General features: G+C 39.5%; 1 protein-coding gene across 2 annotated transcripts in view; it reads left to right on the top strand.

Annotated features, from left to right (window-relative positions):
* The window catches only part of CACNA2D3 (calcium voltage-gated channel auxiliary subunit alpha2delta 3), a 1,069,564-nt gene that overhangs the window by 779,194 nt on the left and 263,674 nt on the right, over window positions 1-26,696 (top strand). For both annotated transcript variants that reach the window (XM_043978536.1, XM_043978534.1), the window contains exon 15: window positions 24,198-24,269. In XM_043978536.1, coding sequence (XP_043834471.1) covers window positions 24,198-24,269 — 72 coding nt within the window. The remainder of the gene's footprint in view (window positions 1-24,197; window positions 24,270-26,696) is intronic.

Genomic DNA, 26,696 nt, shown 5'->3' with positions numbered 1-26,696 from the left:
TTTTATAAGTGAGTTGATCCCATTCACATTCACAGTTATGATTTTTAATTGTGCATTTCCTTTTATCTTATTTTCTTATTTTCCTTCTCTTTCTCTTTCTATCCAATCCCACTTCTAAAGTCTATTTTGCTTCAGAACACTGCCTTATTTTATCTGTCTTCCTTTTCATCACCCCTATTTTCTCTTACCTCTTTGTTCTCCTATGTACTTATTGAATAAGATGGATTTCTATTAACAATTTTGAGGGTTTGTATATGTATAAATTTATACATACACAAACACACAAAATTGTTAATAGAAATCTATCATACTTATGTATACACACATATACATGTACTCATGTATACCTATATACATACACATTTGTGCACACACAGTGCATGTGTATCTATACACATGCACACGTATGTACATATTTGTACATGCCCATACATGTGTGTATAAGTATCTGCATTTGTATACATAGATACACTTATAATACATATAAATATATATATCCACATGTACATATATATGTGTATATACATAAATATGTAAAATTTCCCCTTTGAAATCTGAATGAGGTTCAAGCATTGGCCACCACATGCTTTTTTTTCTTTTTAGTGAGGCAATTGGGGTTAAGTTACTTGCCCAAGGTCACACAGCTAGTAAGTGTTAAGTGTCTGAGGCCAGATTTGAACTCAAGTACTTCTGACTCCACTGTGCCATCTAGCTGCCCCCCACATGCTTCTTTTATGTGAGATAATTTTACCTACTCTTCCTCTCCCTTCACCCTTCCTCCCAAAGTACCTTTCTTTCTTTCCTATTCAATGATTCTGTTCATCAACCAAATATAATTGATAAACTCCACATTGTTTTCCTATGTAGAATCCTTCTAACTGCCTTAAAATGACAAAGTTCTTAGAAGTTACATGGATTATCTTCCCATCAAGAAAGGTAAATATTTTAGGCTTATTCAGTCCCTTCTACTTTCTCTTTCCTGTTTACTTTTTTATGCTTCTTTTGGGTCTTGTATTTGAAAGGCAAACTTTCTATTCAGCTCTGGTCTTTTCATCAGAAATGCTTGAAAGACCTCTAGTTCATTGAATACTTTTTTTCCCTTTTGAATGATAATACTTGTTTTTGTTGGGTAGGGCATTCTTACTTGTGAGCCTTTTGCCTTCCATAGTCATATTCTATCAACAAACATTTATTTTATTTTCCATTTATATGGAAGGGTAGTTTTCAACATTCATTTTCATAAGATTTAGAGTTGTAAATTTTTTTCCCTCCCTTTCCTCCCCCCTCCACAAGATCACAATCAGGTTATATATGTACAATCCACAAGTGTTCTTTTTATCACTTCTTTCTATAGGGGTGCATAGTAAGCTCCCTCATTAGTTCCTTGGGATTGTCTTGGATCATTGCACTGCTGAGAGTAGTTAAGTCATTCACAATTACTCATTGAACAATACTGCTGTCACTATGCACAATGTACTCTCAGCTCTGCTCACTTCACTATACATCGATGTTCATTAGTCTTTCAAGGATTTTGGGGGATCATCCTGTTTGTCATTTCCTGTAGCACAAGTTCATTCCACTACAATCATATAACACAGCTTTTTCCATCATTCCTCAATTGATGGACATTCCCTTGATTCTCAATTCTTAGCCTCCACCAAGAGTTGCTATAAATATCTTTTGTACAATGTTTTGTTAAGGGCTAAAAGTCTAGCTAAACTGTCTAAAATATCTAATGAGTGGTCGCCAATAAATTATAAACTTTAGCAAGAGTTAGACTTTTAAGCATTTATTAAGGAGAATAAGAATTTGGTAAAGAGAGAGAAAGGCCTAGATTCCTATCTATTAAAGGAAGAGCACATTTCTAGCTCCGCTCTCCACCAGAGTCCTCAGGAAAGAGCGTGAGACCGAGCGCCAGTCTCTTCCTTCTTCCTCCCACTAGCCCGCATCACTTCCTGACGCCAAAGAAAAGACTCCTGGTCTTGCCCTCAAAAACCTTCACTTCATGGGCAGAACTCTTCTACAGTAAGTCTCCAGCAGGTGGCGTCATTCCAATCGTTACAGTTCCCCCTTTTCTCTTTTTCATGATTACTATTATTAACTGTTTCCCTTCCATCCTATTCCCTTCCCCATGATATTTATTCTATTATCCATCTTCTTTCATCCTATCACTCTTCAAAAGGGATTTGCTTCTGTCTATCCCTTCCTCCACTCTGCCCTTCCTTTTTTGCCCCTCTCTCTTTATCCCTTTCCCCTCCTATTTTCCTTCAGGGTTATAGAGATTACTCCACCCAATTGAGTGTGTACATTATTCCCTCCTTGAGCCACTTCTAATGAGATTGAGGTCTTTGAGTCAATTTTGATGAGTGTTAGGCTCATTTACAGCCCAGATTAAATAGATTACTCCACCCAGTTGGGTGTGTCTGTTAGTCCTTCCTTGAGGCAGCTCTGATGAGTTTAAGATCTTTGAGCCTTTTCTGATGAGTGTAAAATTCATTTACTACCCTACTCCTCCCCATCTCTTCCCCCACTCCATAAGTCTTTTCCTGTTACTTTCATGTAGGATTTTGCTTCTGCCCTTCCTCCTCCCCCAATGAATTCCCTTCACCCCTCAATTTAACCCTAAAGATGTTATCATCTAGCTAAGTGACACAGTGGACAAATCATCACCCCTGGACCCAGGGGGATCCCAGCCAAAACCTGGCCTCAGACACAAGACAGTCGCCCACTGTACGACCCCAGGTATGTCCCTCAGCTCCATTTTTTTTTTTTATGGTTCTCTAGGGTCTTGTATTTGAAAGTCAAATTTGTCTTTTCATCACAAATATCTGAAAGTCTTCTTTTTCATTAAAGTCCCATTTTTTCCACTGAAAGATAATGATGAGTTTTGCTGGGTAGGTGATTCTTTGGTTGTAATACCATTTCCTTTGCCCTTTGGAATATCATATTCCATGCCCTCCTGTCCTTTAATGTAGAAGCTGCTAGATCTTGTGCTCTCCTGACTGGGACTACACAGTACTTGAATTCTTTCTTTTTGGAAGCTTGGAATATTTTCTCCTTGACCTGAGAGCTCTGGAATTTGGCTATAATATTCCTAGGAGTTTTCCTTTTGGGATCTCTTTCTGGAGGTGATCGGTGAATTCTTTCAATTTTTATTTTAGCTTCTTCTTCTAGAATTTCAGGGCAATTTTCCCTGAGAATATCTTGGAAGATGGTGTCTAAGCTCCTTCCTTCATCATGGTTTTCAGGTAGACCAATAACTTTCACATTATCTCTCCTGGACCTATTTTCCATGTCGGCAGTTTTTCCCAGAAGATATTTCACATTTCCCTCTATTTTTTTTATTCATTTGGATTTGCTTTATTGTGTCTTGGTTTCTCATAAAGTCACTGGATTCCATTTGTTCAATCCTCATTCTTAGGCAATTATTTTCATCAGAGAGATTTTGTACCTCCTTTTCCATTTGACTTTTCAAGCTGTTGACTTTTTTCTCATGTCTTTCCTGCATCACCCTCATTTCTCTTTCCATTTTTTCCTCTACCTCTCTAATTTTATCTTCAAAGTCCTTTTTGAGGTCCTCTATGGCCTGAGACCAATTTGTATTTTTCTTGGAAGCCTTAGATATAGGGGCCCTGATGTTGACATCTTCCTCTGAGGGTGTCTTCCTTGTTACTGAAGAAACTTTCTATGGTCCTCACCTTTCTCTGTTGGCTCATCTTGCCTTTCTTTTACTAGACTTTTAGCTCCTTAAAGTGGGGCACTGTTTCCAGACTGCAGTAGCCCAAGCTTAAGAAATCCCAGGTGGTATGATTTAAGGAGAATCAGCTTCTTCCCTCACCCGGCCTGTTTCCTGGTCCTAGATGACCCTAGACCAACTTGCCAATCAACCAGCTTTGTGTGTTGTGGTTGTTAGCTCTGATGAGCCTGTGCCCCTCCCCCACCTGGGCCACTTCTACTGGAGCCTACCACCTGCTTCTCAGGAGGGGTGTAAAATCCAAGTTCTGCCTTAGCACAAGCATAGACCCCTGTAGTCTCTCCCCTGCCCAGGGCTCAGCCCTATCACCAGACTGTGAGCTTAGTTCCAGATGACACTGGTGCTTCAGCTGATTCAGAGGCTCTGGGGGTCTCCTTCTCTGGTGAGGACTTCCTGAGACTGGATCTGTATCAGGGTGACTGTGGGGTTGGGCCCGACTCCTGTATCAGCACAGCACCTCCCTCCTTCTGACCTTCCAAGCCATTCTTGGTTAGAAGATGATTTCAGCATATTCTTCTGTGAGTTTTGCTGCTCCGGGCATTTTCCTATGACCTTATTCGGATGTTTTTTGGAGTGATCGTGTCCATAGTAATATTCTAAAACCTCTGTTCCTTCTATGTGGTAGCTTCTAAATTTTGTGTGATTCTGATTTTATCTCCATGGTTGTTTGTTTTATTTTTGTTTTTGGAGGCAACTGGGGTTAAGTGACTTGCCTAGGGTCACACAGCTAGTAAGTTTCAGAGGCCAGATTTGGACTCAGATCCTCCTCACCCCAGAGCCAGTGCTCTATCCACTGTGCCCCCAAGCTTTCCCTGCCATGGTTTTCACATGATTTTTTTTCTTGATACTTGACATATTTTCTCTTTGACCTGGAGGCTAAGAAAATGTAAATGACTCATTCATGTTAATAAGAGTCAGAGGAGGAACTCTAGCCTAGGTGTTCTGAACTTCAAAATAACACTCTAGTCACTGCTATATACTGAATCTCAAAATTAAATATTAAAAAAAAGAGACATGATAGAATATCAGCATTGGAATTTGGCTTAGGAGCTGTCTGGCTCAAAACACATCAGCTTTAGTGTGTTGGTTGGCTTCCATTCTAAGCTCCACTTCTCAGTATCTGTGAGACTATGGACAAGTCACTTAAATACTATATGGCTCAGCTTCTATAATTCTAAACTGAGATGGTTTGACCTGTTTGTTCTTTTCCAAGTCTATATCATTGATTTTATGTTATTGCCATCCCCACCTGGAGCATGCAAATACTGAGCATGATCACTGCAATTAAAAACAATGACCCAGTGTCCCATAAAATGTGAGTTTCTATTTCCTTTAATTACTTGATTTTTAAAAAATCCATCAATTCCTTAGTTTGTCTAAGAAGAATTTATAAACCATCTTCTCATGTAGAAACATTTTTTCTTTGCTTTTAGTTTATTAGATTGTGAGCTCGTTGAGGGCAGGGGCTGTATTTTGTCTCTTTTTGTGACTCCAGTGCTTAGCAAAGCACCTCACACATGGTAGGCACTTAATAAATGTTTATTAATTGATCATTTATTATAAGAATTTTAAGACTGATAGAATTTAGTTCTTTTCATATATTCACTCACTGGTCATTTCAGAAGGCTCTCACATGTAAAGTATCCAGAGCCCAAGATCAGATTTACAGTTGATCTAAAAATTATTGATTCTTAGAATTCTCTGTCATCCCCCCCCCCAACCTTCTTCTCCTGTCCCTGAAGAAGATAAAGAGGCTACACAAGCTCAAGGGGCATATTATATTTTCCTTTGTTTTGTAAGTGGTTATGGCCCAAGAACTGATCATCAAGTGGCCACCCAATTGATGATCATCTCCTCCTTGCTTAGGTAGGCTGGCCCTTAGATAGCAGACATTGCTAGGAAAGGGCAAAATATGAAGTCAATTCACCTCCCAAAGGAAAGATTCTTTTAGAGTCTTGCTTATTAGCCACACTTTGTATGCACATCTGAGACAATGGTCTCATTGTTGGTCCCTTTTTTGGAGATTATCTTTGTTCTCAAAGAGGAACATGAGATGGGGTGATGTCATGACTTGAATTGAATTGAATTTTAAGTGTGTGGGGGTGTTGTGTAAGGTCACCAACCTCCCTCCCTAGATGTTTAAGGCAATTAGGATTAAGTGACTTACCCAGGGTCACAAAGCTAGTAAGTGACTGAGTTGAGATTTGAACTCAGGTCCTCTTGACTCAGGGCCAGTACTTTAACCACTGAACAACCTACATTGCTCTCTCTCTCTGTCTCTGTCTCTCTGTCTCTGTCTGTCTCTCTCTCTGTCTCTGTCTCTCTTTGTCTGTCTCTCTCTCTGTCTCTGTCTCTCACCCCCCACCCTAAACACACACACAATATCGCTTTGAAGTAGGTCTTATTATCTCTCTTTTACAGCTGAGGAAACTGAATCTCAGAGAAGGTAAATGACTTGCCCAGAGTCACACAACTATGACGTGTCTGAAGCTGGATTTGAGTTCAGGTCTTCCTGACTCCAAGCCCAGCACTCTATGCCCTATGCTACTTGGCTGTCACATATAAAGCTGGTATATTGTTTAGATTAGATTTTTAATACTCCAGACAAATCAATTCTTACTGACATGTATTATGTGCCTCCTTTTCTTTGGACAGTATAACATGACATTTCCATATGTTAAGCTACAGTTCTGAAATCCAAATCCCATTCTGAGACTCCATTTTTGAAAGCTAGTTCTTTACTTTCCAAATGTCTTTTCTTCCATTGAAAGTGGATATTTTAAAGCATATAACTAACTCCATTTTATCCTATATTTGCTGTTATTATATTTCTTTGCCTTTGCAAGTACTGAAGGTCCTGCTTTCTCCAATCACTTTTCATATTAAAAAAAAAAAACACCCATAAAGAACTTTGAATAAGTCCAGAAAATCATCACACCAACCCCCGCCCTTATCCTATCTAATAAGGCAAGTAGTAGGACATTGTTTTTATTCAGTTCTTCAGTAAATTCTGATTCTTAGTGACCTCATGAACTAGGGTTTTCTTGGCATATATAATGGAATGGTTTACCATTTTCTTCTCCAGTGTGTCCCCATTTTACAGATGAGGAAGTGAGACAAATAGGGGTTAAGCAACTTGCCCAGGGTCATGTAAGGCACTAAAATTCTAGTTAGTCTGTCTAAAATATCTGAGTGGTCACCAATAAATTATAAGCATTAGCAAGAGTTAGACTTTTGAGCATTTATTAAGGAGAATAAGAATTTGGTGAAGAGAAAGAGAAAGTCCTAGATTCATCTATCTATCAAAGGGAGAGCGCATTTTTAGCTCCACTCTCCACCAGAGTCCTGACAAAAGAGAGGGAGAGGGCCAGCCTTGCTCCCTCTTCCTCCCACCAGCAAATGTCACTTCCTGATGCCAAAGAAAAGCCCCATGTACAGGTACCTTCTCCTCATGGTGGAGCTGCCCTACGGTAAGTCTACAGCAGGTGATGTCATTACAATCATTACAGTCACATAGCTAATAGGTATCTGAGGTGGGCTCAGATCTTCCTTACTGCAGGCCCAGCTGCCCCAGAAGGAGCTTAACAAATGGCGATTAACTACGTGTCTTTTAAACAGGATATTATTTTCTTTGGTCTGGTATGCTAAAGATCTTTGTAACAGTTTAAGCACCCTCTTTCTTTTTTAAATAAGTAACTTTCCTGCCTAAGTCTGTACCTAATATTCAATAAAGTCTGGGTCATGTAGAACTGGAGGAGAAACAAATAGACAGATAGACAGATAGATAGATAGATAGATAGATAGATAGATAGATAGATAGATAGATAGATAGATAGATAGATAGATAGATTTATATGCTTATGTATGAACATGTATATATATATACACACAAATATACATATAATTGTCATCTGTGGAACTGTGTGGAACTATGAGACACAGATGCTCTTGAGTGGATAAATCAGTTACAACCCAACTGTCTGTGTAGCCTGTGTTGGCTTATTTTGCAGTGACTAGCAAGGAACCAGAAAATTCTTAAAACATTTCTGATACCTTTCACTGGCAGCAGAAATGAAATATTGTCCCATGAAGATCTTTAGCTTGTTGTCCAAAACTTTAATATTTAAAACTGGTTTCATTTTCACTAATATCAAATTATTTTACATGATGAATTATTATAAGCTTCATGTTGAATAGAAGCATATTTGATTACACTCATTTAGTTGCTATTTTCATTTAAATTAATTCCCAAGTGCAATGTAGCCTATTTTTTCATTCATTTCCTCTAAGTCTGTTTTTTAAATCTTATGTATTTATAATTACTGTCTAATCTTTTCCTTCGGTTCTCTCTTGTTTCATTTTGCATCATTATATGTAGGTCTTTGCAGATTTGTTTATATTCCCCTGTCTGTCAGTATTAATTCCATTACAGTATTCCATCATATTAACTTGCTTCCATTCATATAACAATACTCCACTGTTGGACATTGTGGTGACTTCCACATTGTTGGGTTTATTTTGGGGGAGAGGGGGAGGGAATAGGGAGGTAGGGTAGTTGTTAGTATTGCTAAGTATTGTAATACATTAATATTGATGAGATAATTTTTGAATAGATAGCTACTGCTCCAGGTATATTCCTAGTACCTAAATTATTAGCTCAACAAAAATTGCTACCATAAGTATCTGTACACGCGCATGCACGTGTGTGCGCACACACACACACACACACACACACATTTTGTAGGAAGGGGGAATCTCTTTGGGGAATAGGCCTAAAAGAAGGTATAGACATTTCAGTGACCTTGGGGGCATAGTTACAAATTGTTATCCAGAGTGGCTTCACAACTTCACCAACAGCAAATTAATGTGTCTTCTTTCTTGCAGTCCCTTCAAGAATTGTCTTTTTCTCCTTTATCTGTTTTGTCAATTTGATTGAAGTGAGGTGGCATCTTATACTTTTTAACTTCTCTTTCTCCAATGTTTTGGTATTTGGATCATTTTTATATGCTTGTTGACACTTTGGATTTCTTCTCTTGAAAGCTGCCTATGGAGGAATAATTAAAATTAAAATGAAAAGACTGGTTGGAGTCACACACTTTTAATGTTATTCTAAGAATGATGTGTGTGTGTGTGTGTGTGTGTGTGTGTGTGTGTGTGTGTGTGTGTGTGTGTGTGTGTAGGGGATGGTGATGTTTTGTTTATCCCAGTGGTAATAGGGAGCCACTGAAGAATTTTGAATGGCATAGCGATATGATCAATGAGACCTTTGAGTTCAGAAAATCATTTTAGTCATTGTGAGGAACATGGTTAAGAGAATGGAAAGACTGGAAGGTTGGACAAAAGTCAGGAAACTATTATAATAGTTCAGGTGAGAGGTGATGAACACTTGAATTAGGGTGATGGCTGAATGAATGCAGAGGAGAGAACAGATGAGAGAGATGTAGGGTTTTCAACTTATTGGATATGAGATCATTGAGAGAGAAATGAGACTCAAAGATGTCTGATACTTATGAATTTTAGTGACAGAAACTGATGGTGCTTTCACAGAAATAAAAAGTTGGGGGCAGAGCAGAGATGCCCCAAAGGGACAAGAAGAACAAAAAAATGTTTCCTAGATGTTGTGTTTAAGATGCCTCTGGTACACATAGGTAGAGAAATAAAAAAAAGACCTTTCAATGAAGGATTAAAGTTCTAGGAAAATATTTCAGTTAAATATAGAGATTTGGGAGCTATTTCCACAGAGAACACACTTGAAGTGAAATGTTTTAGGCCAAGAGTTCCAAGAGACAAGATAAGGGAATCCACAATAGAGCCTTGGGATGTGTTGATGCTTAAGGGGTGAGTAATGGATGGTGATCTAGCAAAGGAGAATGAGAAGTGAATTGGGGGTCAGAAAGTGAAGTAGATGAAGACAGCTCTATCTAGGAGTTTGCCAACAAAGGAAGGAGAACTGGTATGTAAGCTTGAGAGGATGGCCAGATTCAAGTTTGGAGATATTGAAGATCAGGAAGACTTAAGGAAAAAAAAATAGGATGTAGGCAGGAATCTAGTAGATAGGGAAGAAAATTGAAGATGAGATGGAGGGAGGTAGACAAAGATGAATGGGAACAGGGGAAACATGGCAAGGGGGATATGCATAATGAGAGGAATAAGTATCTGGAGGTGATAGGGACAGCTGTAAGTTTAGTCATGTATACAGAGGGTTTAGCACAAAGAGAAGGAATAAAGATGAAGTAGTTCCCAGAGTAACTGGAATAAAGGATAGGATGGTACAGTAGAATGAGTTTGACATATAAAGTAGCAGAGATAGGTAATTCAAATATGACCTTCATTTTCTCAGTAAAGTAAAAGCCAGTCCTCTACTGAGAGAGGCCTGGTTTTGGTCCCTTTTAGAGAGAGGAAAACTTTGGGACAGCTTCCTTAAGCAACACAATACAAATTAACCAGGGAAGAATCAAAGGAGTATCTTGAAGTAGTGAGAGTCCAATTAAGATTAATAACAATCGGGCAGGCTAGGTGGTACAGTGGATAAAGCACCAGTCCTGGATTCAGGAGTATCTGAGTTCAAATCCAGCCTCAGACACTTGACACTTACCAGCTGTGTGACCCTGGGCAAGTGACTTAACCTCCATTGCCCTGAAAAAAAAAACACCCAAAAACATTAATAATAATCAGATGGTAGGTATGATTCAGGCAGAGAACTTGAATTTTGGCAATCATAGTGAAAGGCCACAAGAACATTGTGGTCAGAGGAGAGGACAATTCAATTGAATAATTATAGGGTCAATAATGCAAAGGGAGTAGAATGAGGTGATAGGTTCAGCCTCTTTGTAAGTCTTCAAGCTGGAGCTGGTAACTATTTAGGTAGTTTAAAGTAGAGACTACTGTTAGGTGAAGGTTGTATTAGATGGTCCTGAGGGCATTTTTTTTTCATCTGGGATTCTGTGAAGCCAAAGCAGGGCTGGTCATGGTTAAGACAAAACTATAGTTAGGAGTAAGATTGAAGGAGAGACAGATAAAAGGAGATTAGGGTAGTGGAAGGCAAGGCATATGGAAGGATTTCCAAATTTAAGGTATCTGAAGTAGTACAATTTGAGACAATCATGAGTTTTAAGACCCCCATGGGTGACTAAGGTAGACATAATATATGTCATAGAAGTTGGTGATATTGATAAACTGAAGAGACAGAATGTTTAAGGAGAAATCAGGTTAATAGTGACATCCCCAATTATAAGAGAAGTAGTTGGTCTTGAGAGGAAAATTATGAGACAGACCCTGGATTCCTCGAGAAAGAAGAAGGGATCTAGGAATGGGAAGAGATTGTATCATTCTTAGTAAGACATGAGGTCATAAGCTCTGAGTGTGGGGGACAGAGTTAGGGCTGTGGGACATGGGCAAAATGAGAAAATTTTGGAAGATTTTGTTTTTAGGGATGCAAGTGAGTTGACAAGAGCCTAAGAAAAGGAGTAGTAGAAATCAAAGAGATCCTGGAAGAGGGAAGAAAAGGAAGAATGAGAGAGCAGGGTGAAGGTGTCCATAGAAAGGCATAATGAAGAGGAAGAGAGGATTCCAAAGGAGTAGAAGAGGACAAAAGATAGGAGGCTGTGGTCATAGAATGTGAATGGGCCATTCCATTATTCCTGAAGAGGCTTTGGGGAACATCTGGTTCTCATTTCCACTTGGTGAGTAAAGACTTTGTGAAGTATGTGGAATATTGGAGGTGTATGTGTCATTGAATGAGGTGGGTATTAGGATTTTTTTTTTGAATTGGTAGGAGATGGCAAGTACCAGAATAATCATCTCAGACTCAGGAAGTGGTTTATGACACATCCTGAACAGATGTCCTGGACAATTTTACCCTTTGGGAATGTAAAACTGGACGAAGAGAACAGCTGAGTCAGGCCACATCAGAGAGTTGTCAGGAGAAAAACAAAATTTTACCAGAGAAATTAACAACAATGCACCAAGCCTTCAACGAGGTGAGATATAGTTTTTAGGGGTCAGCTTAGGCAAAAAATAGACAGTGTGACATTGGGGAAAGAGCACTAATTCTGGAGTGAGAGGGCATGACTTCGATCTCTTCTCCACTTACTAGTTCTGTGACCTTGGACAACTCCTTGACCTTTTCTATGCCGAACTTTAACTAGGAACTGAAGGGGTTGGAATACATGGAATAGCTGTTTTTTAGGTTTAGGATTTTATGGCAAAATCTAATAATTTTGTAGATTATCCTAGTTTAATTCAACAGCCCCTTATTAGACACCTACTATATGCCAGGTTAGGCACTGAAAGAGAAAGGTCTGAACATTCCTGCCCTCAACAAACTTCTAGTCTACTGGAGAATATAATATATAAAAAGAAAATGTCGTTACATACATACATACACACACAATAATTACAAAAGATTTTATTTCATTTTATAGTGGATGAAGCAGAAAACATTAAAAACTAAGAAATCAGGGCAAGTGATTTGGAATAGGGAGAGTTTGTGGCAGAGAACTTGAGGCTCTAAGAATCAGTGATAAGGAAAATGGCTTTCCCAGAATGAGAGGCAAAGCCCATGCAAAGGTGCGCATGTGAGAGGTGGACTATAGCAGTGAGATAATGTTTGATATAAAGGGACCAGGCTGAATCTATCTTGATTCAACCACTATTTACTTGAGTCTATTTTGTGTTAAGCACTTTTTGAGGGATGATATCAAAGACAAAAAGAACAATCCTGCCCTGATAGCTCCCAGGGTGGAAACAGAAGAGACATATTGAACAACCTATCCACAAATAGCACAATGAAAGCTATGGATGAAAGCCATGGAACACCTTGGATTTGGGTGAAGAGGATTAACAACTGGGGCAGTCAAGGAGAGTCTCAAGTGGGAGTTGCCATTCCAGACCATTCATACATGATGCAAAGGAGGTCATTAGCTCACAGCCTGCTCTGCTGTGCCATGACACCTACCTAGATGATCAGAAACTTGGGACATTAACCTGTGTGGGAAGAAATCAAGAGACAATAGGCCAGGTGGGGTGGTGGCAACAGTTCTTAGATGTGCAATCAATTCAACAGCCATTCACTAAGCACTTATATGGGCAGGGTGCCATCCTCTGCACTGGGGATGCTAAGTCACTAAAGCTAAGTATGTGAGGGAGAACGAGGGAGCCTACTCCCTTCCTCCCTCTCATAACTTGCATGATCCATCCCACTCTACTCTGCTTTGCTCTACCCTGCAAAATTAACCAGAAAGGAATATTTCTATCAGATCCCCGATGAGGACATCTTGGCACGGAGGGCACAGTTGGGTTGCCTGGACCTTACATACCTAACTAGGGAGTGGCCAGGCCTCACTTCTCTGGCAGGAAGATCACAGAAGCCCCTACCTGCAGAGGGCCAGTGGCCATTTAGCTTTGGTTTAAAGACTTCCAGTGGGATTTGGATGAGGGAACACTTCATACTGAGTCAGGACCTTCCAATTTGGGACAGTTCAAAATATGAGGAAGCTTTTATATTCACCCCTTTGCAGCTTCCTTCTAGACCTCTGAGTTTTGAGCATTGTTGTTTGTCCTTCCATCTTGAAGAGAACCATGACATCAGGGTGATGTCCTGACTTCCACTGAATTGGATTGAAGTGAGGGAGGACTGTGCAAGGTCACCAACCTCACTCTCCTCCACAGCCATCTGGGTGTAGTGACATAATATATATCATGATGACTGGAGATGACCCCATATTTTTAAGGTGATTGGGATGAAGTGACTTACCTTGGTTCACACAGATAGTAAGTGTCTGAGTTGAGATTTGAACTCAAGTCCTCCCAACTTTAGGGCCAGTGCTCTATCCACTTTACCACCTAGCTGCCCCTTCTTACCACATGACCACAAGATCATAGTTTTGGGGCTAGAAAGGGACTTTGGAGGCAATTGAGGGCAACTTCCCCATTTCCAAATGAAGAGACTGAGATACAGAGAGGTTAAGCAAGAGTTCCATATCTGAGAAGAATCTGAGCAAGTTTTGAACCCGGGTCTTCCTGATTTCAAGTCAGATGTAACTTTCACCATGTTCCCTCTTCAGGGATAGGAGCTTTGTGGGCAAGGAGGACACATTTAATCTCTATTCATATGACAGTACTTTGAATACCAAGGAAAGCAAAAATGCCCTGGATGGCATTGAAGGGCAGATATAAGATGACAGATAGATGATAGATATAGATATATACACATATATACACATGTACATACATATATACAAACATACATATATATGAAGCCCTTTGTTCCTTATTGTGTGTGCTCCATGGCAACAAATTTGGTGACAGAATTCTGAAAAAGGTCTGTCTCTTTGTGGTATTTCAAAAATGTGTTAGTACCGCTTAATATGGGCAGCTTTCAGATTTTCATCGGCTCTCATTCCCAGATGGAAGGAATAATGATTCAGTTGAAAGAAAAAAAAAAACAACAAAACATCAGTCCCTGGCAAAAACCAAAAGCTCGTTGCTGTACCATTCTTGACCTAGAGTGTAACCTACTTTACCAAGAGCATTGAAAGTAAAGGCAGAAGAGACTTATAAAGACAAGAATTTCTTCTTTTCTCTTGTGACATTCCCATTGCTTAGATCTTAGGCATTTGGGGGAAATGCTGAAAAATACCAGTACATGATGTAAATCTAAACAGTGGTGAGGGTTAATTTGTCTGGATTTTTAAAGGGAAACAGCTCTTCTGATTAGAGTCACAAGAGACAGAGATGCATATGGCTGATGTTCAGATTCTCCATTTTGGTGTAAATAAAAGATCCCTCATCTCCATTTCATCCTATGGTACAGTGAGTCCTGAAGACTGAATGATTACAGAATTCACTGTAAAAGATGGCCCCTAGAAACTGCATTGTATCCTGGAGATGTTTTAAATGGCCAAGCATTTCGGTGGATAATGAAGAGTTATTGCGCTTGCTGTTCTTCCAAGAATGAGGAAAAAATATTTCCATATAAAAGAGGACATGTTCTGGATATTAATTTATCTTTGGAAGCAAGCACCATTGCATGATTTTATGTACTTAAATTCTGTGTTTAATCTGGGGGAAGGGGTCCATGAATGTGTATTTATGTATTTTTGTTTTTAAGATTGCAAGTGTACTTCAAGCTCTATTTCTCCAACCATAGAGTAGCTAAGTAGCACTGTTCCCACCCTGGTGGGGGCTAGGCCAGAAAAGCTTTGAGCCATGCTGGGAGAATTGCTGTTCCAGTTAACCAAAGAAAAGTGTTCAAAAGTAATTGAAAGGGTTTCATAGGAGATGAATTAGCTGTATACCTTAAAACAGCAGCAGCAGCAGCAGCAGCACCAGCACCACTGCCACCAACAGCAACAAGAAGCAGAAATTGTGATTTCCTTCAATAAATTCCCAAACTATTAGTGTAGAATCTCCTTGTAAACATTCACCTATTTCATGGAAGTTGTCAGTTTGGTTGGCATGTGATTAGACAAAAATCATTTCCAATGATTTCTTCCATTTCCTCTTCATCATTTGTGCTGTCTTGTTTTACTATTTTTAAGTATAGAAATGTGGTTTTCCTGACACTCTTTTATTTATGTAAATAATGGTTTGCTCATGTTATGTGTCAGGTGTGTGTCTAGTAGGCAAAGCTAAAGGTAACTGGGAGGATAAAATGCAAACTTGGAATCACTTAGGTGAAAACCTTCAGGAATAGAATAGACATTCCCTGCCCAGAAAAGTTAGGAGGGCAGAATACTTTAATTGCAAAAGATGTGGTCAGCAAGACAAAGAAAGTGCGTGTAGGGAAGAGGCTGTATTCATAAATGTTGGAAAGAAGGGAGGAAGGGATAAAGAAGGGAAAGGAGTAAGGAAAGAAAGCAGGAAGGAAGGAAAGGAGGGAAGAAGAAAAGAGAAGAGCGACAAACATTTATTAAGTGCTTACTATGTGCCAGTCACTGTTCTAAGCCCTGACAAATAAAATCTCATTTGATCCCCACAAGAACACTGGTGAGAGTGCTATTATTATCTCCATTTTTCAGTTGACGAAATTAAGGTTAAAGGAGATTAAGTGACTTAGTGAGGGTCATTCAATAAGTGTCTGAGTCCAGAATTGAAATGAATTCTTTTTGACTCTAGGCATCCACTTTAGTCACTTATCTATATAAGATTCACAAAAAGAGTAAGGCAGGTGAAAATGACCATCTCCCTAAAGCAGATGTTCTTAAACTGGAGTCCCTGAACCTTATATACATAATATCATAATACAAATATGCATTTATAAATGCACAATAAATATACAAATATACATGTGCTTCTGAACATTTGGTATACTCCTTTCAACTTCTATTTAGTAACTGACAAAGATCTATCACCTCTAATGCCCCCAATGCTGTTTCGTTTTTAGCTCCCTTCTTATTTATTATTTTCTGTTAGATTTGAAAGATGGTAAATTGAGCTTCTTCACTGTTTTGGTTTTGTTGTCTATTTCTGCCTGCAATTCCATTAGATTTTCCTTTCATTATTTGGATAATATGCCATTCTATGGTGTTGTTAAGGAAATTCCTGCTGCCAACATCTTGCCAGTTCATGTTTGATGTTTGGATGAAATAAGGAATTCCTTGTCATTGGCCATTTGTCAAAAGGAAGCTTACTTAGCCCAAAATAGCAAGGATATACATGTATATACATACATGATAAAGCAACATTTAGATTCCTTAGACTCCCCCACCCTCAGACACTTACTAACTTTTTGACCCTGGACAAGTCACCCTGTCAAGGGGACTTGTGACCTGGGTCAGAGGGCTAGCTCACCCAAATAATTGGAGGTTAAGAGTGAAACTTATAAAATGAAAATATTAATTAGGAGATCGGAATATATGTCCAGAAGACAGAATCACTATGGAGACTACCTCCTTGAGAAAGAAAAGAGCTGGTCTTTTTACATGTTTACAAACAAAGCTGTCAAAACAACTGGAAGGGGATGCAAAGCAACTGGGAGGGGCAAAACAACTGAGAAAGGAATAGGAACAACTGGTTAGGAGTGGCAAGAATATGAATAGCACCCATCCATATCAACATATCCTTATTCTAGGCTATACCACATTCCTGAGGTGGGAGGCAGGACTGTTTTTCCCTTGGGAAAGTTTAAGGATTCCTTGGGGGTTAGAGTCTTTGGGTTTCATGGAGTCCCATGTCCCACTACAACCCAAGCCTGTTTGCCTCTATTTCTTCATCTATATGAGCTAGAGAAGGAAATGGCAAACGCTTCCACTGTCTGTGCCAAGAAAAGACCAAATGGGATCACAAAGAGTTCAACATGTGGACTAAACAACAGCAAAATCTAGAAAACAAAAACTAAACAACAGCAACAGATGTCCCTCCCCCCCTTCCTGCCCCGTATATCTCCTGAAGGAAACAGATTTGTTTACCATTGCAGAATATGGAGATTCATACTGTCTTCTTACATCTAGCAAATTTGAAGGTGGATCTCGACCCATGTGATTGGGAAGTTATATTCCTAGGTGACCAAGAAGTCATGTTAACATAGCCAGAGGCTAGTGAGATGCACAACTTGACCCTTGGTTCACACTTAGGAACACCCTTGGCTCACACTTAGGAACATCAAGACCTAACTCTTGAAATGAGGACAGAAGTAAGCTCTGCATAGGTACCGACCTTACATAGGTACCTTTAAGCATAATATATTTTCTTGGCTTATCCCTTGGAACTGTGGTAAAATAATGCAATTTGGCAAGTGTCTCGGGAATCTCACCTAAATGATCTAGTAGTGTTTGGAAGGCTAGGGATGATTGGATGATGGGCCACACCTGGCCTGCCCTGAGGACACTTATGCTGCTGATGTCAGCAGAGGAATGACTCTCCCTTTTGGGGGAGGGAAAGTAAATGCTGGCTGAGGGAAGCTTGGTCTCTTTCCAGTTGGTGAGCTGCAGGGAATGGAGGAGAGAGAGAGAGAGAGAGAGAGAGAGAGAGAGAGAGAGAGAGAGAGAGAGAGAGAGAGAGAGAGAGAGAGAGAGAGAGAGAGAGAGAGAGAAAGAGAGGTTTTTCCTGGCAGTTTGTCCTGTGGGCCCTGGCTGCATAGCTGTTTCCCATTGAAACTACCCCAGGTGGTGAGTTACTAAAATGAGCCTGGCTCTTTGAATTAGCTGAGCTGGAAGTGAGTTTGATGATTGTATGGGCTTTTGTTAGAGTTAGGGGGATTATCAATTTTCCTTTTTCCCTATTCCCTTGTCCTTGACTTTATTAATTTCAACTTTGCTGTGTATTTTATTTCCATTATAAAACTTGATTCATTTGTGGAAAAGAGACTGTTAAGCTCCTTTCTTATTGGCCTGGGAGAAATAACTAAAAGGCAGTTCAGTAGGAAGGAAGTTTTGGACCTAGAGTTCCCTCATTATTTTCTGAACCCCAATATTATGGCGAGCCACCCAATTAACTCTCCACATATTAAATTTGGCCCCTACATAACCAGATCTATTTTTGCTGTTGACTTCTCTGAGATATTATTTGCCACCACTACCTTTAAAAAATATTTAACTGAGACACAATTTCTGCTCCAAGTTCATGTGACTTTTCCTATTTCCATGTCTCTCGAAATACAATGTATTTGGAGTCTACTTTCTAATATATTCTGCTGCCACCTAAATTTTATTTGTATTAAACAGAGAAACCATTCCCCCACAAAGACAGCAGCAGAATGAATCACACTTACAAAGACAAGCACCCATTTTACTTTTTCTCAGGAACTCGGTCATATGCAATTGCATGGTAATTCTCAAGAGATTCCAATGAGATGTAGAAGAGAAGAGGATTTAAGTAGCTGGAAGGGGAGGCTATGCAGTTCCTAGCTCAGTCAGGTTAGGATTCATTAACTCCCTGCTTCCTGGGTTTACAACAGAATGCTCTTAATTCCAGTTGCACAGTAGACATCAATCTGATAGCTCACTCCTTGGAAGCAATATGGATATAGAAGAGAAAGCCTCTGGAGATTTTTGCAGATATGAACAGCCATGTACCCTCCAAATGGCTCAGGGATGTTGGTGAACCAAGACAGCAGATGATGATGTCTCCTGAAGATTCAAGAGAAACCTATTTGGTTTATGTTTCTATTGTTCTCAAGAAGTCTGATTATTTGCATATCAGCCAGGTTCAATCTTGGTTATCCTGAGGGACCTTTGCTTTGGTAGCCTAGGTTTTCATACACTTCCTCTGCAAAAATAAGGGAATTTTACCAGTCATCATTTGTGAGTTCATATTATTCCCATCCTTGGTTATGAATACTAATGATGTGCTGCTCACCACCCTCATCTTTGTTAAAATAGGATTTCTTCATATATTTTGCTTTTACATAGTCTACATTTCCCTCTATATTCTTCTCTTGCTTCTCTGAGGACCATCCCTTATACAAAAGATTTTTTTTAAAGAAGAAAAAAGGGCAAAACTGATCAATACATCAAAAAAATGACATTGTACCTGTTGTTTGCCTTTATAGACTACAAATTTCTTGAGGGCAGGGACTATTTCACATTTGTGTTTGTATTCCTTGCATGTAGAGACTTCCTGGCAGAAGAGGAAGTACTTGGTAAATGCTTGTTTATTATACTAGAGAGTAGCTCCATCTCTTCTGGAGGGACATTCTTCTTCAAAGTCCAGTTGAACATGACCTTACGCTGCTTTGCCTGCTGATTAACTTATTCTCATGTCCCCCATCTGAGCCTTACTGGAGATTTCCATACAATGGAATCCTGCCAAATCTGGCTTCCTGTTGGTATGCTTGTTTCTCACATGGCCTTTTTATTATTTCAATCCTGATCTGATCTTATGTGAGTGGGCAACTCGCACTATGGAAACAACCTCTACTGATAGAGCTCAGTAATTCATTTGTAGCTTTCAGCCTTAGGGATTTGTGTGGGACATTAGGAGTGTAAGGGATCTGCCCAGGTTTCAACAACCAGTGCCCATCAGAGACAGAACTTGGATCATAGGGTTCCTGAATCCAAAGCCAGTTACTTGGCCCAGTTAACACTCCCCATAATAAATTTGGCCCTAACAGCCCCCTTACCATTTTCCTTCTCCATGTGTAAAAGGCAAAACCTCCCCTATGAACAGTTTAAATATATTGAAAGCTAACTAATCAGTGGTACTAATTTTTCTCTGTCACACAGAATCCCATTTCCCAAATTATTGGCTGGCATAGTTGAGGTTTTGAATGCTATTTGGGGACAGATTCTCTTATTTTCTCTGGAGGAGTGGGCACATGGACAGTAGCAGCTTTGCCCAAGCCATCTTTGGAGTCTCCCATCAGCACTAAGTTTTTCCTACTTAAAAAGGTGCCTGGAGTCATAATTTTCCTGAGAAGTTTTCTCCTTGAATGTCACAGAAGTTGGTAAATGCATACTCATGATTTCCCACATTCATGACTAAATTTCTACATAAAATAATTCTATTTATAGCTGTGGTATTCAGAATGGAACATTGGGACTAGAACCAGAAGACCTAGGTTTAAGTCCTGGCCCTGCTATTAACAATGTGAGGAATAGGGGTGGCTAGGTGGTGCAGTGGAAAAGCACTGGCCCTGGATTCAGGAGTACCTGAGTTCAAATCTGGCCTCAGACACTTGACACTTACTAGCTGTGTGACCCTGGGCAAGTCACTTAACCCCCATTGCCCTGCCAAACAAACAAACAAAAAACAATGTGAGCAAGTCAATTCTGTTTCCTTATCTATATATAAAATCAAGGATTAGAGTAATGCATATTGGAGAACCAATCCTCTTTTAAACCCTGGGACTCTAATTGCCTCAGTCTTGTGTGCTTAAAAAAACAAATGGATTCAGGACTACTGGACTTAGTTACTTTTTTTTTCTGGCTTTATGTTTCTGAGTTCATCAGGAACTCTGTGAAGAATCACCCTATCATTACAAGTCATAAAGAATCTGCAATGTATAGATATAGAGATGTGTTGGGGTCTCTGAGACATTAAGTGACTTTTCCAGGGTCATATAACCAGTATGGATCAGGAGGGAGACTGAAACCCAGGTCTGCCTAATTCTTTGGTTGACTCTTTATTATGTTAGGTTGGCTCCCTCCCCCTGCCCCTGCCTCCCCTGCTCCCTTCAAATATGTACTGACTTCCTGAACATCAGTCAAAAAAGAGGTTTGCTAGTTGGCAGCTGGCCACCAACTTGACAATAGCTCCAGTTAGGAATTTATGGACCAATAATGGATTTTCATGGTGTATCAAAGCAGACTAGACAGTGGAACATACATATGCATACAAACAGACATATACACTGCACCATACTATATATACATACACATATAGAGTATAAGTAAATATACTCTACCCATATACAGCAGAAAACTATATACACATATGTTCGCTTTATTCCCATTGGTCCCCAGACTGGGGTTTGTGCCCATCAAGGCTTGGTCCATTTGGGATTGAGCCCTTGTACTTAAATGTGAATCTAGCAGAAGATAGCAAATGCATATTCATACTCCCCCACATGTATGATTAACTTGGGAAACTGACAGGAAGCTGTCAATCTGTTGAGCAAGTGTGTGTTTTATAAACCAGATGTTCAGCATTATTCATCATTTCCTTTGATACCAGCGCACCCCGTCATGTAGAATAGGAAATGAAGGATCTGGCTGAATATATTCTCATTATGGGACCAAGCCCCAGCCCCAGCCATGCAGATACAGATGCTCCACGTGGGCAAGCCTACTGGAAGAGGGCTTTCTCTTAGGATCTCCACTTGGACTTGACATGGCTGGAAGTTTGCCCAGGTGGACAACAGTAACCTCCCAGCCCCTCCATTAACATAAATGTTTATTCACTGTCTGAGTTTTTCTTGGAAACCTTGTAGGGGAATCATAAGGGTAGCTTCTACCCAAGTAGCCCCTGTAGTACATGTTAGGCTATGAATGAACCTTCTCTCCATCTAAAACCCCCATTCACCAATTCCCCAAACCCTTTTAGGGTGGAAAGCCATCAAATTTGAGGACGCAATGGCTAACTCATTTGTGCATACTTATATATGCTCAAGTTCTCTTCCCAAATAGAATGTGAACTCCTTGAGGGCAGGGGCTGACTGATTTGTCTTCAGATCCCCAGAACCAGGCACAATGCCTGGCCCACTATTGGTACTTTATTAACATCCCCAAAGCAAATATATGTTCTCATTCACTATTAGGCATAGGAATAAAATAAAGTATGTTCTCATTTATGCAACCCAGTGAAAAGGTCCAAGGATCTCTAATGTAATGACTTGGGTTCAAATCCCATCTCAGTTACTTGCAAGCTACCAGTTTGACCCTGGACAAGTGTCTTTTCTTTCTTTTTTTTTTAATTATAAAAGTACTTTAGTCTTTTCTAGTTACATGTAGAGATAGTTTTCAACTTTTTTTTTTAAGATTTCTAGTTTCAAATCTTTTCTCCTCCCTCCCTTCCCTCCCCCTTCCCCAAGAAAGAAAACAATATGATATAGTTGTATATGTACAATCACATTCTGCATTTGTCATGTTGTGAAAGAAGAATCAGAACAAAAGGGAAAAACCTCAAAAAAGGGAAAAAAAAAAACAAAAGAAAAACAAAAAAGTATAAACAGTATGGTTCATTCTAACTAGATTCCACAGTTCTTTTTTCTGGATTTGGAGATCATTTTTCATCATGAATCCTTTGAAATTATCTTGGACCATTGTATTGCTGAGAAGAGTTAAGTCTATCTCAGTTGATCATCTTACAATGTTGTTGATAGTGTGTACAATGTTCTCCTGGTTCTGCTTACCTCACTCAGCATCAGTTCATGTAAGTCCATCCAGGTTTCTCTGAAATCTGCCTGCTCATCCTCTCTTACAGCACAATAGTATCCCATTATATTCATATACTACAACTTATTTAGCCATTCTCCAATTGACGGACATCCCTCCAATCCTGGGCAAGTGTCTTAACCTTCTGGACTTCAGTATCCTCATTTATATAATGAAGGAAATTGACTAAGTACCCTTTCAAGGCCCTTCAGCTCCAGAGCAAGATCAGGTTTTATGATCTCAAAGAGATTATATTACTCTTAAAAGGTCATAGCCCCCTGCTTACAACTAAGAGGGTCTCCTGGAGACAGGTTTGAGATAGAAGCCACAATATCCAGAGATGAAACATGCCCAAAGTTCCTTGGGATTCTAGACTCTGAGCTGGAAGGGATGTCATTAAGACCATTTCCCCTCAATCAGTAGATAAGGATATTCAGAGAAGTGAGTCAGTTGGGTAGCCAGGAAGAGAATCAGAATTTGAACCCAGCCTTCTGACTCTGAAACCAGCATGCAAATGAAAAACATGGTTCTGAGTTCCTGCCCATATCTAGTTGAGCCATGATTGACTGGAAATCTGAATGGGCAAATGAATTCCCACAGTCCGGTCACACACATGGCCAAGGCCTCCCCTGGTGAGTTAAAGTTGAAATCACTATGTGGTGGATGGGGCCAAATGGAGCCTAGGCCCTTTCCTTTGTTTATTTAGGACTGGATTAGGACCTGGTGATTTTCCTATCAGTTTACCATTAGGGAGGGGGGAAAAAAGGGTTGTGTGTGTGTGTGTGTGTGTGTGTGTGTGTGTGCGTTTAACACTGTATTGCTAAAGTATTGAATCGCCATGTGATTGAAATAGAAGCTGTATTCAAGCTTCATATCTGATAAGGTCCATCTCAGGTCTCCTGTTGCTGAAATAATAATGCTTACAAATATTAACTGATTCAATCATAGTTTTTGTCACTGGAAAAATACAATTTAATAACTCCAGCTGTGCTCACTAACAAATACCTGCTGCATCCATGATAGGGCATGCAGTCTAAAGCAAAATATAAAGGCCTTGGAGTTATAAGACCTACTTTTAAGCCCAGTCTCAGACATTTACCAGCTTTGTGACCCTGGGCAGGTTCCTTAATCTCTCTGTACCTCAGTTTCTTCATTTGTAAAAATGGAGATAATAATAGCACCAATCTCACAATGCTGTTGTGCGAATCAAAGTGGATGATTCATATATAATTTGCTTTGCAAACCTTAAAGAACTATCCAAATATAACCATTTTTAACTATTATTATTCCATCATTGTCAACTGTTGTGGTTGTGGACCATTCAAATTGTTGTGCTGTTATCCTATCAATTCAGAACTCAAATTTCATGATATTTGAGTTCTAGGTCTTCCAGCTTCACTCCTGGTCAATCTGGGACACAGGCCAGTAATAACTGAGCTAGCCTGGACCTGAAAATGCTGGAGGAATGTGACCAATTTCTGTCCAGTCAAAGTTACCAATCCTCAATTGCATAAAGAAGATGCCAGCCATGAATGTTTGACCTTGGCCTTGGTCTAAGCTTAATTTCCTTTGATACCTCTACTAGAAATAACGGTGGACCACCAGTAACCTATTTTTCTTTCCTCTTCTAGCTTGCAGATGATCAGGGGCTGGTCTTGATGACGACGGTCGCCATGCCTGTTTTCAGCAAGCAAAATGAAACTGTAAGTGTTGATTTCTCCCCATGGCATTGCAATGAGTCAATTCAAAGGTTCTTGTCAGCCTTGTTAATCTCAAGTGTTGGTGTTTATATATACATACATACACCTATTTATTAATTTATTTAATATGTATTCATTTATTATATATATATATATATATATATATATATATATATTTTGAGTATCCATCTGTAGTCAGGATAATTAGAAGCAGACAGATCCCAGAAGTATCCAAACATACATTATTTCATGGCATTCAGTTTCCTTATTTTAAAGCATCCAATCACCAGGGAAGGAAGAGCCACAGAGGTCTCTGTGACTATGGCAAGGGCAAGCTGATCAGTTCTCACCAGGACTTTTGCAACAGTCTCCTGATTTATCCCCCTGTCTCCAGTGTCTCCTCTCCCTTCTCCACTCTTGTCTCCACATATCTGCTAAAGTGTTATTCCTCATAGTGAAGATCTTAACGTATCACTCTTCTTCTCAAAAAGCTTTAGGGGCTCCCCATTTACCTTAGCATAAAAGACACTTTCCCATAGACACTTAAAGCCCTGAAGAACCTGGCTACAGACTATCTTTGCAGGCTGATTGCACATCCCTCCCCTTCTCTGGGCTTCAATTAATCTGGCCTGTGGGATTTTACTTATATAATATTCCCCCATCAGTCTTGGTGCCTTTATCCAGGCTCTTTGTCCTCCATGCCTATACTGTTCCTCTTCTTCTGGTCCCCTCTGGTAATCTCTTGCTCCCTTCTCAGAGCTGAGCTCATGTCCTCCCTCCATCAAGAAGTTTTCCCCACTTCTTCTAGTTTTAGTGCCTGTCTCCTCTCACCCCCACAACATCATCCTCTTTTTCTTTTGTATCTCTCCTGCATTTACTAATCTCTAAGCATGTATCTCTGCTCTTTCTTTGTAAGTCCTTGAGGGTATAGGTTATCTCATCTTTGTATTTGTTACTTCTGTGCCTAGTATGGGTCAAGTACTTCGTAGGCACTTAAATGCTTGTTGCTGAATTTTACAATTATTTTCCTGAAGGGAAGACAGAGGTGACATGTCACAAGGTAGATTGAGAACCTACCTTGGACTGAGAGGGACACATCTCATACATTCAGTGGGACCTTGAACAAGTCACTTAACTTCTGAGTGCTCCACCAGGTCAGTCCTCTGAAAGGATAAGTTCCAGACAAATCCCTGAAATGTATCAAAAAGAAGACATTTTCCACACTGATGAACTCACAGATTCAGCTCAAATGTTCCTTAAGGAAAAAGACAATAATCAATATATACTTGCACAGATCAGGTTACTTCATCCCATGAGGATTTTACTGAGGTCATTTAGGCTTCTTTTTCTAGAATGTTTGAGTAGGAAGCATGGCACCCTGGGGAAAAAAAGTGGATTTGGAGGTGGAAGACCTGGCATCACATCCTAAGTGATCTGCCATATCACCTCTATGACCTCAGTTTCCCTATTTGCAAAATGAAGGGCTTCAACAAGATTGTCTCTGAGGTCCCTTCCAGCTTGTAAAATTCTGATTCTGGGACTGGAATCACTTGTAAATTGCTCAGTATTGCTCCATCATTCTCTGTTTTTTTCTTTCACTCTCCTGGGCACAAGATGGCAGTGAAAGCTGAGAGAGGATGGACCTGGCATTTTTATGTTGTTATTTTTTATCTTATAAATGTGTTTCATGAGGGGGAACCAGTTAATTTTGATCTACTCAATTGGTATCTTGTGTGTGTGTGTGTGTGTGTGTATGTATATGTGTGTGTATATAGATATATAGATAGAAATATATAGAGAGATAGAGATTACATAGAGAGATAGATTGATTGATTAATTCACAGTGTCTCCCCCATTAGAGTTTCAACTTCTTATAGATTTTTCCTTGTATCCCCAGACCTTAGGATATAAGGACTTTGACCTATGAGGATCTCCTCCATGAGGGAATTACCTCTCCCAATTCAAGTTGGCACCTCTTCTATGTTTTATATTTTTTCCAGATTTGTCTAGATAACTGAGAGGATGTGTCAGGGTCCCATAACTGGTATGGGCCAGATAACCCAGGTCTTCCTGTCTTTGACATTAGTTCTCTATCCATAATGCCATAGTTCCTGGCTCAAAGAAAATTTTTAATAAATACCTGTTGTTTGGTTGAGTAATTATAACTTTGGTTCTCCTCCCCTCCAGACTCAGCCTGATTTCTCATTTTGTTTCCTTTTCTTCCTTTCTTTGTATCTCATTGATATTTTTTTGACAATTACAAGGAAAAACATCTTTTAATATTCCTTTTTAAAAATTTTGAGCTCCAAATTCTCTCACTTTCTCCTTCCCCTTTTCCCACCATTGAGAAAGCAACCAATTTAAATACATTTTACATCTGCAGTCCCATGAAACATAATTCCATATTAGGTTGTAAAATAAAATACATAC

This window comes from Dromiciops gliroides, chromosome 1 (genome assembly GCF_019393635.1).
Source record: "Dromiciops gliroides isolate mDroGli1 chromosome 1, mDroGli1.pri, whole genome shotgun sequence".
NCBI lineage: Eukaryota > Metazoa > Chordata > Mammalia > Microbiotheria > Microbiotheriidae > Dromiciops > Dromiciops gliroides.
This window is presented reverse-complemented; position numbering and strand designations above follow the sequence as displayed.